Raw genomic sequence first — 16,888 nt, 5'->3', positions numbered from 1 at the left:
TCTTTGATTAAATGTTTCCCAACATTTGAGCGTTTTGTTATCTGTGCTGATGTGTTTTTCTCTTCTCTTGCTTTTCAGAATGGACTGCTGAATTATGAAGTATTTCAGACCCAGGAGGAGAGCGTCACTCTGCCACTCATTCCTTTCTCCTCTACTAGTTATTTAAATTGGACTTTTAATATCCTCCCAGCTGCTCTTCAGCCACACATGGTGCATTGCTGCCATTCCTCGGATTGCATTTTGACACACAGGCTCTTAGTAACCTTCAGCAAACAAAGAGGCCGCCTCCGGGGGCCGCTCACGGGGAGGGCGTCACCCCCACCGCCCTCTAGCTTCTGCGGCTCTGGATTGGAATTCCGCCATGGAGCCTCGCATGGAGGCCTGCCTGGCACAGGTGCTGCAGAAGGATGTGGGGAAACGACTGCAGGTTGGCCAAGAACTGATAGACTATTTCTCAGACAAACAGAAGTCTGCCGACCTCGAGCATGACCAGACCATGTTAGACAAACTTGTGGACGGACTCGCTACCTCTTGGGTGAACTCTAGCAATTATAAGGTAAGCCGTGTGCAAGAGGATGCTCTTCTAGGTGGCTGGGCTACCTAGCGGGGGTCAAAATGGGTCCTTTGAAGAGTCCTTTGAGAGCCATCAGCATGATTGATCCCTTGGTTTCCACTAAGACACTCAGTCACGTTGTGGCTTTTGGACATTTCATTCTAGAGCAAGTAGAGTTTTCTTTGATTTTTGTTGGGGATCAAAACACCCTTATTCTTCAGTGCACTGAGAGATGGCCCTGTGACCAGATAAAGAGAGGCTTTTATGTGGAAAAGGTGCAAGTATTTGAAGCCTTGAAGTTAAAGTGACTATCATGTCTTGCAGTGAGTGGCTCTTTGTGAATAACAAGTGGCCTCATTGATTTTCTTGGGGTTGGGGATTGGGATTGGCAGTAGGATGAGGGCTTCTTACCTTCAGGCTCCTATTTTGAAGTCGGCCCAGGTACCTGGCCAGCAATAGTATGGTTTGCCAAGGACTCTCCTGAGACCTGTTTGTGATGGCCTGGAGGGTATCCTTCAGGTTCCAAAGGTCAGGACTCCTCAGGTGCCCTTGGTGGGTGGGAAGGGAACAGACAGGGTCCTATGACGCAAATGAGTTGTGAACCTTGTTGCCATTCAAAGACTGAGTTTTCATGAAGGAAAACTGGACTGGACTTGAAGTGCTGAAGGGGTGTCATTTCTCCCCCTCGTCCCCCTCCCCAGCCTTTAGTGTGTTAAGAAGCTGGCCCCTTTGGATCTAGGTTGAGATGGAAGACAGAGCGGGCTGTTTGCATGGTTGCTAATAGGTGCTATAGACCTTACAGACAAAGGGGCTTCCAGACACAGGACCTTCTGTGATTTTTTTTTCATTGTACCAGTCTTCTGACACATATGGACTTATAACGGCTGCTTACAGGATTTCTTTATTTGCTCTAATATAGACTTTGTTTTCCAATTACATTGAATCTTGATCTTATCTAAGAGTCAGCAGGCTTTAGATTTATTAAGGGTGTTTACCTCGGTCCCTAATATTTCATTTAGAACTGGACGTAAAGTTTACCTTCCTTGACTTTGAAAGTTGAGCTTAAATTTTGTCTGTTTCATTCATCTGTTTATTCATTTAGCTGACTTTAATAAGTACCTCTTACCTGGTCTGTGTTGGTGCTGGGTGGTGGGAGTGTTGCAGAGGGCAAGGGCGAGGTAGACTAGTGACGTCTCTGAGGTCTGTGAAGTCACCCTTTCTGTGTGCAAATTAGGATGCTTCTGGCTCAGAGTGACTGAATGCCGACTTAGTTGACTTAAAGTTTGCATAAGGAGATTGAGTAATTGCCTTTAAAAACTTAAGAAGTCCACATAGTTAAAGCAATTGCTAGGGAAGAAGAGTGACTGCTTATGTCTTTTACTTGGGAGGAAACCTTCTCTGAAGCTCCCCAGCAGACTTTTTTACATTACATTGCTGCATAACTGGGAATGGACAGATGTCCACAGTGGCCTTCAGCCATCACGCTTCACCTCCTGGTCTCATGAAGGGGTTCAGCCTCCCCTGAGCCAAACCTGTGGCTGTGTGGAGGGGTTGGGTACCAGACTCCTGCTAGGAAGAAGGAGGCGAGGCAAGGGGCAGAGGTACATGGATGTTAAATAAGTAACCCACAGGTTTGCTGTACAGGGAGCTTTCTTAACCTCCCTGAGCCTGAGTTTCCTCATCCATAATGTGGGAAAGTTATTAGATGCACTAAATGAGAGTGAATATACAGTTATTACGGAGAAGGAAATGGCAGCTCACTCCGGTATTCTTGCCTGGAGAATCCTATGGGCAGAGGAACCCGATGGGCTGCTGTCCATGGGGTTGCAGAGTCGGTCATGACTGAAGTGACTTAGCATGCATGCATACAGTTATTATATGCCAGCCACATAATCAGCTTTCAGACATTGACAGTGTCAAGACTTGGTTTCTGTCGTCACTAAACTCGTAGTCTGGAAGTGGTGGGTAAGGATATATGAGTGAATGGTTACAATCAGTGTTGCGTGTGCAGTAATAAAGTGAAAGAAAGTGTTAGTTGCTCAGTCGTGCCCAGCTCTTTTGAGACCCAATGGACTGCAGCCCGCCAGGCTCCTTTGTTCATGGGATCTTCCAGGCAAGGACACTGGAGGGGTTTGCCAGTTTCCTTCTCCGTGGGATCTTCCCGACCCAGGGATCGAACCCAGGTCTCCTGCATTGCAGGTGGATTCTTTACCAGCTGAGCTATCAGGGAAGCAGTAATAAAGATGCACGGAATTGGTGGGAAGACAGAAGAGAGTAGTAACACTGTCTAGAGGAACCCAGAGGTTTTGAAGACTGGGTTGATTATTCATAATAGGAATTGTAGGGTCACAGTGGAGTGAAAGATTAAGACTTGAGAACCTTTGTGAAGTAATTTCCAAGAAAGACAGCTCTGGGAAGGAAAGGAAAACAGGGTTTGCTGCTGATTTGCATGTGGTCATGGACAAGTCATTTTACCTGTCTGTGCAGGGCAGGTGTTTGACTAGGTCTTCACTCAGGAGCCTCAATCTCTGATAGCTTGTTTGACTTCATACTGATGGCTTTGGCGTCAAGGCCACGTCGTGTGGTTCTGATCTTACCTAGTGCTGAGCACCCCTCTGGTCTGTAAGGTCTCTTAAGTGTGGTGACCATGTGCCTTGTTCACACCTAAAGCCCAGAACCTGAAACACTGCAGGTGCTCAGCACATCCTAGTTCCCTGCGTGAACTCAGGAATTTAGGGGCATTCTTGGCAAATTTTCCTGGTTGCTTTACTGAAATCTGGAAGTGTATTTTTAAGGGACCTACAGCTGTTTTTTTTTTTTTCCTTAATCATGGATTGAGATTACTTAGTCAGAGCCTGAAGTACACTTCAGGTTTTATTTGAAGGGATTCACTTTGTAATAGGCAATTCTCTGAAGCTTGGCTTCTTGACATTTGTTTTTTTCTTTTTAAATTCAGAACTAAAAAGATAAGGGGAAAAGAGAAGCACTTTTGACCTTCCAAAATGATAACACTTAGGTATTGTTATTCCTTTTCCTAGTAAGAGAATGTGATGAATGCCAACATACTGTCTTATTTTAAAAAATAGTTTGCTGGAGCCTGGATCACGTTACCTTTGAGTATTAATGTGGTAGACAGGTTTGTACCTGGTTTTGATTAAGGTTTAATAGCTACTGATTCTTGCTTATTTACCATATGCATTTAATATCTCATTTAATCTTCATAACATTCCTGCAAGGTAGATGTGGTATCCTGATTTTATACATGAGGTCACGGAAATTACTGAGAATTAACGAGATAATTTCTCTTTGTGATCATGGAACTGGGATTTAAATGTACGACTCTGATTTCCTAGCCAGTGTTTCTTTCATTAGAATAGAGGTCAGCAAACTTTCTTAAAGATCACATGGTAAATGTTTTAGGCTTGGTGGGCCCTGTGGTCTTCTTGTAAATATTTAACTTGTTTGGGCCATTGTAAATGCAAAAGCAGCCCCAGATAATGTGTTTGTGAGTGGCGGTAGCTGTGTTCCAGCAAGACTTAATTTACACAAACAGATGGAGGTCGGCAGCCCCTGGACCGTAGTTTACGAGCCCCGGCACTGACTGAGGCACTGAGTGCCTGCGGTGTGTAGATACTTTCCTCACTGGTGGGAACTGTTCGTGATTCATTTGCGAGAAGAGTGAGCCTTATAATTTGTACCTAATTTGGGAATAGGGGAAGCCATCATTTTGATAGAACTCAGTTTGCTTTTGGAGCATCTTATATGATATTTTAGGAAGCTTTTCTGGCTCTTTCATGCAGACTCATTTTAGGGTCAGTATATGTTCTGTTAACCTGTCACTGATTACTGTGAGCTGACTTTGCTGAAATCAGCCTCTGTGCACTGGTACCAGATTGAATCTCAGAGACAGAGTTTTGGGTGAAGTAGAAAAGAATAGCGTTGTTGCTTTGCTTGGCAAAAGAGGCACAGCAGGCTTCTGCCCCCTAAAACTATATGTCCCAGAGGTGGAACCAGGACCTTGCCTCAGGGCTGCACTGTGTTTCTTGGCTGCTCCTCCCTTGTCTCTGCATCCCTTCCCTTCCTGGATTAGCAACTGTTCCATCTGAACTCAGGGAAAGTCGAGGAGGCTGATCGTGCCCAGGAGCCCCTACAGTTGGCTTTGGACGTTGTTGGGTCATCTTGGGGAATGAGTAATTGGTTATTTAAATACTGTCCTCATACAGCTGGAACACCCCAGGACTACACTGTGGGGATGCTTTTCACCCCCATCCCCAATCCAGGGTGTCACTGTGTGGACTTTGTAAGTCCTTTGTGATGTCACAGTGACTGTGAGAAACACGGAAGAGATGGAGTCTTTATTTGTTTATGAGACTTCTTTTCTAGATTGTGTGTGTGTGTGTGTGTGTGTATGCTCAGTTGTGTCCAACTCTACAGACTGTAGCCTGCCAGGCTCCTCTGTCCATGGGATTCTCCAGGCAAGAATACTGGAGTGGGTAGCCATTCCCTTCTCCAGGGGGTCTTCCCAACCCAGGGATTGAACCCGGGTTTCCTGCATTGCAGGCAGATTCTTTACCGTCTGAGCCACCAGTACCAGTAGTTATGCTAAATATGTGTTCATTTTTAACTTATTATCACAAGATGAGATGGATCTTGGTATATTCATTTAACAAATGAGAACATTGATGTACAGATAAATCAGGTAACTTGATCAAGATGACAGAGCTAGTAATCAAGGTTTCTGGGCCTTGAACCTAAGTCTCATGCAGTGACTGAAGTGAATTAAGCACTGATCCTGTGTGGATAGTGCCCTGAGGGCTGGGTATCCCTGGGGGAAAGATAGGCCAGGCACGGTCCCTTCCTCACAGTGGAAGTGCTGGGCCAGTGCTGGGCAGCCTCACTCTGTCTGAATCTGATACATGCGGACTCCAGCCCAGGGCATTGTTGTCTCAAGGCCCAGGCCATGCTGACTTGAAATTTGTAGGATCTCTTTTAACTGAGGGCTTCCTTAATCTCTCCCCTAATGGTCTTAGTGGTCTAAAGGTAGGACTGTAAGGAATCTATAAAGTTGGAGAGGCCTTGATGGAAAGATGGGGTTAAATGGGACCAAAAAGGATCAAAAGGAGTGAATTGCAAATTCAGAGTGACTTCTCTTCCTTCTTGTTCATTCGTGTCTAGCAGCACTGTCTCAGTATAGACTGTAGAAAGTTTCGTCTCTTTTATAGCTGCTCTGTGGAGCACAGTATGACCACTGCCCTGGTTCAGGTGCCCTTTCTGGCCTGAGGGGAGGGTGCTAACAGATAAGGGAGGCTCCTCTGTGCCCCTTGCCTATCTCTAGAACCTTGACTTTCATTGAGGTTTTAATTTTCCCCCTGGTGTCCTTGAGAGAAGAGCCAGAAAGGATGATTGGATTCAGATTAAGTGACTTCTGTTTCTGGCTCTCTGCTTGGTGCTGCCACAGTGATGAGGCTTCTCAGAGGCTGTTCCTTTTCCCCAGGTTTTCCCTGCTGCCTTGTCCCATCGGTTGCAAAAGTTGAATTTTTCTGGGTATAGTTTAAAGACAGGTGCCTCTCTTCTAAGTAGGAAAGCTGCAGTGAGTGGTACTCAACAAAAACAAAAGCAAAGCAAAAAAAAAAAAAAAAAAAGCCAGGAAGAATTATTTTAAGAAAATTTATATGACTTGTCAAATAAAAATGGTGTCCTTTATGTATGTAATTAATGGCATTTCTTCCTGAGTGTGTGTTTATGTATATGCAAGGGCAGCAAAGTGCATTGGAAGTAGTTCAGATTGGAAGATGAACAGTCTGAATTCTCATCCTGGTTCTGCTATTTAGCCTTTTGAGCAAGTCAGTCTACTCATCTGTGAAATGAGTCTGGTGATAGCTGGTGCATAGCATTGTTATGAGGGTGCAGGGAGCCTGTAGATGAAGGTGTCAGGGCCGCTTGGAGTGAGCGTGTGGTCAGTGAGAGGAGGATGATGAGGATATGCAGTTACTGGGCCCAAAGACGACAAGATCTGTAGAAAGTGAACCTTTATGTGGGACTGAGTTTGTGTGCCTTCCTTAGTCCTGGTCAGCCTGTTCCTTGGAGCAGAGGCCTTGGATCCTTTGTAACAAGATATGAATCCTTAAACCATGCACTGTTGATAACAGAGGACCTGAGCAGAGCAGCAGCTGGCCTGGAATTCTAAGAGTGAGTTTAAAACCTACTGGCAAAGGCAGTCTGCTGATGGAAGACCCCTGTTTTCAGAGGGTTTCATTTGTTCTTTTTATTTTTAACTAATATTTCACCTTGTTTCAGAAAGCTCAAATTGAAATAAGGATACATATAATGAAATCATAAATTGAATGTCAGAGCAAAAAGAAAGAGAAACAGCTAGGGTGAGAGCACAGAGCCGACAATGAGGCTGATAAATCCGTGATTTTGATGTTTATGAATAGCTCACTTTTATGAAGCACTCATATCAGGATCCGTGAAGCACTTCTTGTTCATTGCTTTGTTTAATCATGAGGCAAGTACCCCTAATAAGCTCTGGGATTGCTCCCATTCAACAGCTGGGAACTGCTTAAGAGCAGAGAAGCAACTTGCCCAGGGTCACAGAACTGGAAAGTTATTTAATCTGGATAGTCTGTCCTTGGAGCCCACATCCGTAGCAGAGCAATACTGCTTCCTTTATAATGCTGCAACGATATTTATAGTATATTTATCAGAGCAAAAGAGTGTTATGGTGTACCCCACAGCTAACAGTGATGACTTTAGGAGACTGGGTCCTGAGTGACAGATAAGCAGCTCATTTTGTACTTTAATAAAAAACCAAAACGATTTAAGATAAGTGTATTTAAAACAGTTTTTTGACTGGTCCTAATGGAATCTTGACCTTATATACTGTTTAACCTCTTTATTTTGGAAGATAGTCAAACCTACAGGGAAGTTTCACAAAACTGGAAAAAAGCATTGTTTACTATAGCCAAGATATGGAAGCAGCCTAAGTGTCCATTAATGGATGAATTGGTTGGCCAAAAAGTTAGGGTTTTTCTGTAAAATGTTATAGAAAAACCCAAAGGAACTTTTTGACCAACTCAATACGATGGAATATTATTCAGGCGTAAAAAAGAATGAAATAATGTTATTTGTGACCTGGATGGACCTTGAGGATATAATGCTAAGTGAACTAAGACAGAAAAAGACAAATACATCCTGTATTATCTCACTTATATGTGGAATCTAAACAAAACAAAACACAAACCAAGTTCACAAATGTCTGCCAGAGGCAATAGTTGGGGCTTGGGCAAAATAGGTAAAGGGAGTCGAAAGGTACAAATGTCCAGCTCTAAAATTACTGAGTCCTGGTGGTGTAATGCACAGCATGGTGAAGTCAGGAATGCTGCCTTGCATAGTTGAAACTTGATAAGATAATAAATCTTAAAAGTTCCCATTATAAGAAAAAAAAATTCTGTAAATGTGTGTAGTGATGGATGTTAAGTAGATTTACCGTGGTGATCATTCACAGTGTATACAAATACTGAATCATTATGTTGTCCTCCTGAAACTAACATAATGTTGTGTGTCAATACCTCAAACCCTTCCCCACACCCAAACATTCCAGTGCAGAGTTTCCATGTGTTTCATCCAGACCCCAGTGGCAGTACTTTACCACTTGTTTATCTTCTCTGTATGTGAACTGTTGGACAGGAAGTGGTAGACCTTGTGCTCCGTCACTCCTAAATATTCATGTTTCCTAAAGACAAGGGCATTCACTTATATAGTCTTAATGCAGGTCTTGGAGAAGGAAATGGCAACCCACTCCAGTGTTCTTGCCTGGAGAATCCCAGGGACAGCAAAGCCTGGTGGGTTTGCAACCTCTGTGGGGTTGCACAGAGTCGGACACGACTGAAGCGACTTAGTAGTAGTAGTAGTAGTAGTAGTAGTAGTAATGCAGGTCTAGGACCTTAATGCAGGTCCTAATACTGTATTAGGATTGATAAGAGTACTAATCCCTGGAGGAGGAAATGGCAGCCTGCTCCAGCATTCTTGCCTGGAGAATCCCGTGGACAGAGGAGCCTGGAGAGCTACAGTTCATGGGGTTGCAAAGAGTGGGACACGCCTGAGCACACACACATGATCCAGTCTGTGAATCTTATGCATGTTTCACCTATTGTCCTGCTAATGTCCTTTATAGCAAAAGAAAGAAAAACTGTGGTCTACAATTAAGCTCCCCGGCTGCATTTTCATTCTCACTTGTATGGTCTCCTTTGACATCTGTCTTTGTCTTTCTTGACTTAATACTGGGCTGTTTCTTTTGTACAGTCCTTCCATTTGAGCTTGTTATCTGCTTCTCATGGTTCGATTGGTTGTGTGTTTTGCAGTGGGAAAACCATGGAAGTGATCATTGTGTCATATCAGAAGGCACGTGGTATCTTTGTCCTAGTTGGTAAAGAGATGTTTGCCAGGTTACTTCTGAAACGTGTTATTTTTTCCTCTTATAATGAATAGGTATCTTGTGGGGAGATATTTTGAGACTATGTAAATATCCTGTCTAGCTTTAGTATTTGTTGATGATCCTTGCCTAAGATAATTATTTGGATGCTAAAGGGTGATTTTCTGATTCCATCATTTCTTCTCCATTTATCAGTTGGCTTCATTTACTTTTGAAATGTATATCCAACTTATATGCAGAGTACATCATGAGAAACGCTGGACTGGAAGAAACACAAGTGGGAATCAAGATTGCCGGGAGAAATATCAATAATCTCAGATATGCAGATGACACCACCCTTATGGCAGAAAGTGAAGAGGAACTGAAAAGCCTCTTGATGAAAGTGAAAGTGGAGAGTGAAAAAGTTGGCTTAAAGCTCAACATTCAGAAAACGAAGATCATGGCATCCGGTCCCATCACTAAATGGGAAGTAGATGGGGAAACAGTGTCAGACTTTATTTTTCTGGGCTCCAAAATCACTGCAGATGGTGACTGCAGCCATCAAATTAAAAGATGCTTACTCCTTGGAAGGAAAGTTATGACCAACCTAGATAGCATATTCAAAAGCAGAGACATTACTTTGCCAACAAAGGTCCGTCTAGTCAAGGCTATGGTTTTTCTTGTGGTCATGTATGGATGTGAGGGTTGGACTGTGAAGAAAGCTGAGCACCAAAGAATTGATGCTTTTGAACTGTGGTGTTGGAGAAGACTCTTGAGAGTCCCTTGGACTGCAAGGAGATCCAACCAGTCCATTCTGAAGGAGATCAGCCCTGGGATTTCTTTGGAAGGAATGATGCTAAAGCTGAAACTCCAGTACTTTGGCCACCTCATGCGAAGAGTTGACTCCTTGGAAAAGACTCTGATGCTGGGAGGGATTGGGGGCAAGAGGAGAAGGGACGACAGAGGATGAGATGGCTGGATGGCATCACTGACTCGATGGACGTGAGTCTGGGTGAACTACAGGAGTTGGTGATGGACAGGGAGGCCTGGCGTGCTGTGATTCATAGGGTCGCAAAGAGTCGGACACGACTTAGCGATTGATCTGATCTGAAATGATAGCAGGAATTAAGTGTATACTTTGATAGTTATCCCCAAAAGGAGCTACTGTGAAGAAGAAAATGTTTAAAATTAGTCTTTTGTAGGTACATTTATATTCATAAAGAATTTAAGGCTGCCTAATTGGACTGTGAAGAATGCTGAGCACCGAAGAACTGATGCTTTTGAACTGCGGTGTTGGAGAAGACTCTTGAGAGTCCTTTGGACTGCAAGGAGATCCAACCAGTCCATTCTGAAGGAGATCAGCCCTGGGATTTCTTTGGAAGGAATGATGCTAAAACTGAAACTCCAGTACTTTGGCCACCTCATGCGAAGAGTTGACTCATTGGAAAAGACTCTGATGCTGGGAGGGATTGGGGGCAGGAGGAGAAGGGGACGACAGAGGATGAGATGGCTGGATGGCATCACCGACTCGATGGACGTGAGTCTCAGTGAACTCCGGGAGTTGGTGATGGACAGGGAGGCCTGACGTGCTGCGATTCATGGGGTTGCAAAGAGTCGGACACAACTGAGCGACTGAACTGAACTGAACTGAATCCTTTGTGAACAGAAAATTAATGTGATGAAATTTGGTTTGGACTCTGGGCTTCCTGGAAGGCAAATAGAAACAGAGATGAAAGGAAAAAAAAAGAAACAGAGAGATGGTTATCTTTCTGTGTATTTTAAACAACTGTGGAAGGAATATAGAAAGGTAAATAACAATAGAATGTCTTCTTGGATTTAGCAGGATATTAAAGGACACTTTGTATGAGGAAGAGAAAGAAGAGTATGGAAAACACATGGAATAGAAGACAGTACCGAAGGAGGGGCAGGTTCCTGTGGACACAGTTGAGCAGTAGCTGTTGTGTGTTGTTTAGTCCCTCAGTCAGTCGTGTCTGACTCTTTTCAACTCCTAGACTATATGTAGCCCGCCAGGCTCCTCTGTCCATGGGATTTCCCAGTCAAGAGTACTGGAGTAGGTTGCCATTTCCTTCTCCAGGGGATCTTCCCGACCCAGGGATTGAACCCATGACTCCTGCATTGGCAGGTGGATTCTTTTACCACTGAGCCCCCAGGGAAGCCCTCACTAGTTACAGCTTTGGGCTAAGGGGGAAATTGTCAGGTGGCATCCAAGGTGACTAGGTAAGCAAGAGCTGACTGATAGCACTGAGTTAATCTTCTTAACAGGTTAAGTAGAGGAAGAGTCTGTGACAAGGACCACAGCAAAGAATCCAGAGAAACTGGATGAAACTGGCTTGAATAGACATGGGAATCGACCTGGAGGAATTATCTGGCTACAGCTGACTTTCACCAGGGATTTGGGGTAGGGGCAAAGACAGCTATCTGTTGTGGCCCAGATGCCTGGGGTTATAGATGGGTAGGTAGTGCTTGGTGCCAGGCCTGGTGGTGGGTTGAAATTTGTGTTTAATCATCTTTAAAGGCTTTGTGGAAGAGAGGGGCTTTGGGCGTTTTTTGGATGAGAGAAGGGAGATAGCTCAGTGACTCAATAAGCAGCGTGTCACGGGTGTCCTTAGTAGAGGTGATGTTCTGAGAGGAGTGGCATGTTCTGCACTCGTAGGGTGGAGCTAGAGCCCCAGGTAGGGAGTGCCTGGCCTCTGGCACCTTAGGAGGCCTGGGAACCAACTGGAGGGGGAATGGAAGCCATTGAAGGGCCAGAAACTCTGGGTGCTGATGTGGGTGGTGTAGACTCGGCTGAGTTGATGTAGCTTTAATGCATGCTTTTCTTCCATGAGTTTTTAGCTATCATTTCTTTATCCGTAGTTGTCAACATCTAGGCACAAGCCTTACTGCACTGAGCATCGTTGAACATGTGCACACTCTTGCCCTCTTGTGTGTGTCTGCGCTGGAACTTCTGAAGAGTTGAATTGATGGGTCGGAGTGGGCCACGTTGCCCACCCACCGGTGCTGTGTGAGTGCCCTGGAACCAGTCCAGGGTGTTATTTTCCTGAATGTTTTTTCCTTTTCACTGGGCAAGTGAAACGATGTCTCTGTGTTGCCAGGAGCAGTGTTGGAGAACCTTTCTACTGCTTCTGACCTTTCAGATAAAAGCAAGTCTTATAAGGATATAAAATAAATAATTTTATTTTTGTTAATCTCATTTCCTCCTTACATGATTGATGCAAATAGGTTCTGTCTGGGCCATCTTAAGACATTAACAGGGTAGGGGACGTCATTAGTCAGGAGGAGGGCATACGCATACCTTTACAAAGGCTACCCTGAAGTGGATTAAAGAAGTGGGATCTCTGTTGTCATTTATTTCCATTAGCTGTTCTTTCTTTTCTTTTTTTAAACACAAATAAGAGAGTTATAAGGAAAAAACAACCGTAATCCATTTCTTCTTAATGCTCCTTCCTTTTTCCAAGTGCTTTCACATCTACCAGAACCTAAATATCAGTTCATCCTCACTGGGCTTAGATGGGAGATGCTGAAGAAAGCTAAGTGGATAGTCAGTTGGTTTTTGTTGGGCAGTGAGGGTACGTGCGTGATTCTGTTCAATTCTTCGTATAATTTTAGCCCAACCCAAGGAGTATTTTTTTAACAGCTTTGTAAAGAAAAGAACTGATATTAACCTTTCTGATTGTGATGAGGAAGTCAGGTAGACTTTGATTGAGTAGTAACTCAGTTCAAACCAGTTTAAGCCAGAGAGGGTGTTACTGGGGCAGACCACTGGCTGGGAGGGGTGTTGGGATGGACTACTGTGGCAACAACATGGGGTGGGGCGTGAGGGGTCTTGCTCTGTCTGGCCGGTGGCTTCTGGGACACTCCGTTCAGCATTGCTCTCGGCCACCATGGCCCCACCTCACATCTTGTAGCCCCATCACCAGGGGCAAGAGTCTCTATTCTCCCAGCTTGGAGTAAATCACCTCTCCAAGCCCTTGGCCCACTCACTGTGGCCAGGGAGGTGTGCTGCTGCAAGGAAATGGTGGCCTTGCTCAGAAAACATCTGTGTCAAGGGCTGGAAGAAGTCGTGGGATGGGTTCCCCTAGCAGAAAGAGGGCTTGGCTGGGGACAAGTGGCCTGAGCGTGACCACTGTGGGAACGATGAGCTTCATGGGAACTTCGTGTCTTTTTCCTGGAGAGGCTGCAGGGGCCTCCATGCTGCTGCTGCTGCTAAGTCGCTTGAGTCGTGTCTGACTCTGTGCGACCCCATAGACGGCAGCCCACCAGGCTCCCCCGTCCCTGGGATTCTCCAGGCAAGAACACTGGAGTGGGTTGCCATTTCCTTCTCCAATGCATGAAGGTGAAAAGTGAAAGTGAAGTCGCTCAGTCGTGTCTGACTCTAGCCACCCCATGGACTGCAGCCCACCAGGCTCCTCCGTCCATGGGATTTTCTAGGCAAAAGTACTGGAGTGGGGTGCCATTGCCTTCTCTGAGGGGCCTCCATGGACAGCCCAGAAATTGGGATCAGAGCCCTGGACTCACACCACAGCTCTTGTACCTGTTGATGACGCCTCTGCTCCTCGTGCTCAGGAGTCAGCACCCTGAGGCGGGCCCCTCACTTCTGGGCTGGCATCTCTGTGTGCGCCTCACTTCTTCTCTCCTCTGATGACCCCATGTTATGTGGGCTTTTAGCTCTGTCATCCAGTGAGAGCTTTCCTGTCTTTCCCAGCCCCTTTAAACTGAGAACCTGTCCTTAGTGTCTATTATACCAGTTTTTGTAATTCTGGTACCAAAATGCTAGTGTTTTTATGGATATAATGCCCTTCTTTCAGTAGTTTAAACATCTGAAATCTGGATCACATATATTTTGCTGGACTTAGAGATTCACATGCTGCTTTTTAACGTTTCAGACGTGCTCATGCTTACCATTTGCCTGTTCGGTTAAAACCATTCCTGCGTGTCTTGCTGTAACTAAGGAAATGGCAATTAACATGAGTGAAATTGAGGCTCTTATGTTTATTCATCACTTCCATTTTTTCTGCGAGCCAGCTTGGGCCTTTCATTTCTGTCAGAGCTCCAAATGGAGTAATTTTACAATTAGGAGGGGAGCGGTGATGTTCACGAGATTGATTCTGAGGAGATTGCCTCGGGGACAGGAAGGGGATAACTCCTGGCTGCTTTCCAGCCTCCCCAGGTCTGGGTGGCTTCCTTGTGTCAGGGGCTAGACTCCTGCTCTTCTTCCCTGCAGCTCCAGGCCTGTTCTTTTTGCCCAGGCCTTTTTTCCCCCCAGGACTATTTATTTTAACCAGAATCAGCCTTCCCTCCCAGTTATGCTACTTTGAGAGAAGTGTGTTCAGAGCAGGTGGGTGAAAGGTAGTTCGCTTCCCAGGGAGTAATGCTTGGGGCCAATGCCAGACATGCTCCCAACCCATCCCTGGGGCCGCTCCCAGCTGGCTCTGTGTGGGACCCTGTTGCTTCATAAAATGAATGAGGAGGTTTAGACTTCTAGAGCCGAAAAGTGCAGGGGGATGTGGGCACAATGGGGACACGCCCCCACACCAAGGACAGCTGAGGTACAGGGATTTTTTTTAAAAATGCTTATTGAACTGTTTCTTAATGCTTATTTAGTTCAAGAAACTAAACTATGTATATGCATCACTGATGCACATGGGGATTATATGTTGCTTTAACATCTGTGCTTTAACTCTCCATGTACATCCGTACATAAATGATTTAGACTTAACATTTTCAAATACAGAAAGAATGGCATGATGCCACAAAAACACTGGCATTTTGGTACTAGAGTTCCAAGGAGAAGTCTGGTATGGCATGTACCAGACTATTAATGGAGTGTTTTTAAGGGGGAGGAGAGCATTTAAGGGAAAAAGGAATGTTTACATTACTACTTCATTAAGTATTTTCAGTCTTGGAGCTCTTTTTGGTAACACCTTGGCAATTAAAACCTCGCAGAGTCGGACACAAATGAGTGACTTTCATTTGACAATTAAAAATCCTTTTTCTTTTTAAGAATTTAGGCCCTCAAAAGTGTTCTTTCCACAGATCAGCTTTATTCATATTAGAGATGTGATTCTGCCTAGGACTGTTCTCATTAATAGCAGAGCAAGTGTAGTGATCAGGTTGAAGGTGGAGGAACAGGAAGCTGTCGAGAAGATGCTCTGGAGAGAAACCTTGAGTGCCGTGGGAGAAGGATTTGTTTTTTGAGGCCCATCGTTAATAATTTCATTTAAAAAATGTATTCAAGTATAGTTGATTTTCAACATTGTAATTTCTAGTGTACAGCAAGGTGATTCAGTTATGTATATATACATTCTTTTCCTATGTACTTTTCCTTTATGGTTTATCACAGAATGTTGAGTATATTTCCCTATGCTATACAGTAGGACTTTGTTGGTCATCCATCCTGTATACACTAGTTTGTATCTGCCAGGATTTATTTTTATAGACTGAGATCTTGATCCCTTTCTGCAGAAAAAAATTGAACTGTTTCTTTAGCCAGCCCCCAAACGAGGTGCTCCCTGTTTAGGGCAGGGGTGCACTGTGGACATGGAACAGCGGCACAGCTGGGCTCCCGTGTTCTGTCTCCGTGGAGCCTTGATCTAGAATACTTTGACGATCGCTTTCATAGCTTTTGAAATTGTGTCCTGCCTCTGACTACTCTGGCTATTGTTCCTTATCAATTGCTGGTAAATGCTCCCAAGATGCAGAGATGTTTAGGAAGCCCTTTATGATATTGGGACTTCCACTCATCAGTTCCTAGTTGATTCTCTCTCTTTTTTTTTTTCCTCCTTTTTTGTTTGAAGGTGAGTCTGGTTCTGTAAAATACATAATTTCTCTTGGACGAGTTAAGAGCTTAGATTCTGGGGCCAGACTGCTAGGGTTAGAGGGCCTGCTCCTTCCCTTGCTCTCCCACTCACTGGCTGTGTGATGCTGGGTTACTTAACCTCTCCAGGCCTCAGTTTTTCATCTATAAAATGGGGACGATATCCATCTTAGGCTTGTGGTGAGGGTGAAAGAGTCCGTGAACAGGCAGTGTTTGACAGCTGCATGCTGCTGTAATTGCAGGCTTGCTGGTTTTACGATTATTTTACAGGAGCCACGGTGATAATCCTTCATTTCTCTGTGGTTGGACCAGCACTGCCACCACTTGCTTTTGGTTACCTGTTATGACATTATCGACTCAGTGAATGTGAATTTGAGCAAACTCTTGATAGTGAAGCACAGGGAAGCCTGGCCTGCTGCAGTCCATGGGGTTGCAAAGAGTTGGACACAACTGAGCAACTGAGTAACAACAAATGGGTTTAAATGGTCCCAGAACCATCAAACAGTGGCAGAAAGAGAGGCCGCAGGGGAAGAAGCCTGTGGTTGCAAAGCAGCCTCATCTCGGGACAGTGCATTTAAGGGCGTTTTGGTGGTGTGTCTCTGCAGGGCACTGGGTGCCAGTTCACTGGCCCCTGCCTCTCCGTGCATTGACATACACTAAGGTGGGCAGTGGGGTGTTTCCTCCCTCCCCCTCTCCCTCACATTTCACTGAGATGTGACTGACATATAACATCGTATTACCTTACAGTAGGCAACATAATGATTTGTTGTGAAAGGATCATGGCAAGAAATCTAGGGAGCAAACATCACCTCATATAGTTACATACATTTCTTTCTTGTGATGAGAACTTTTGAAGTATACTCTCTTAGCAACTTTCAGCTACAGAATACATTGTTGTTAACTGTAGCGGTCATGCTAAGCAGTACATCCCCAGGATGTTTATTTTATTATTTAAAATTTAATTAGTTTACTTAAGTATAATTGATCTACTGCTCTGTTAGTTTCAGGTGAACAACAGAGCAATTTGATGTTTCTGTACATTACAAAGTGATCTCCTCTCCCTCCCTTTCTCAGATGAGCACAG

At 44.6% G+C, this 16,888-nt stretch overlaps 1 protein-coding gene across 20 annotated transcripts in view; it reads left to right on the top strand.

Moving 5' to 3' along the window:
* The window catches only part of CLASP1 (cytoplasmic linker associated protein 1), a 273,158-nt gene that overhangs the window by 38,720 nt on the left and 217,550 nt on the right, over positions 1-16,888 (top strand). For all 20 annotated transcript variants that reach the window (XM_027562856.1, XM_027562770.1, XM_027562760.1 and 17 more), the window contains exon 2: positions 79-556. In XM_027562856.1, coding sequence (XP_027418657.1) covers positions 362-556 — 195 coding nt within the window. In that variant the 5' untranslated portion in view covers positions 79-361. The remainder of the gene's footprint in view (positions 1-78; positions 557-16,888) is intronic.

Source organism: Bos indicus x Bos taurus, chromosome 2 (genome assembly GCF_003369695.1).
Source record: "Bos indicus x Bos taurus breed Angus x Brahman F1 hybrid chromosome 2, Bos_hybrid_MaternalHap_v2.0, whole genome shotgun sequence".
Taxonomy (NCBI): domain Eukaryota; kingdom Metazoa; phylum Chordata; class Mammalia; order Artiodactyla; family Bovidae; genus Bos; species Bos indicus x Bos taurus.
Note: the sequence above shows the minus strand (reverse complement) of the source record. Positions and strands in the feature narration are given on the sequence as shown.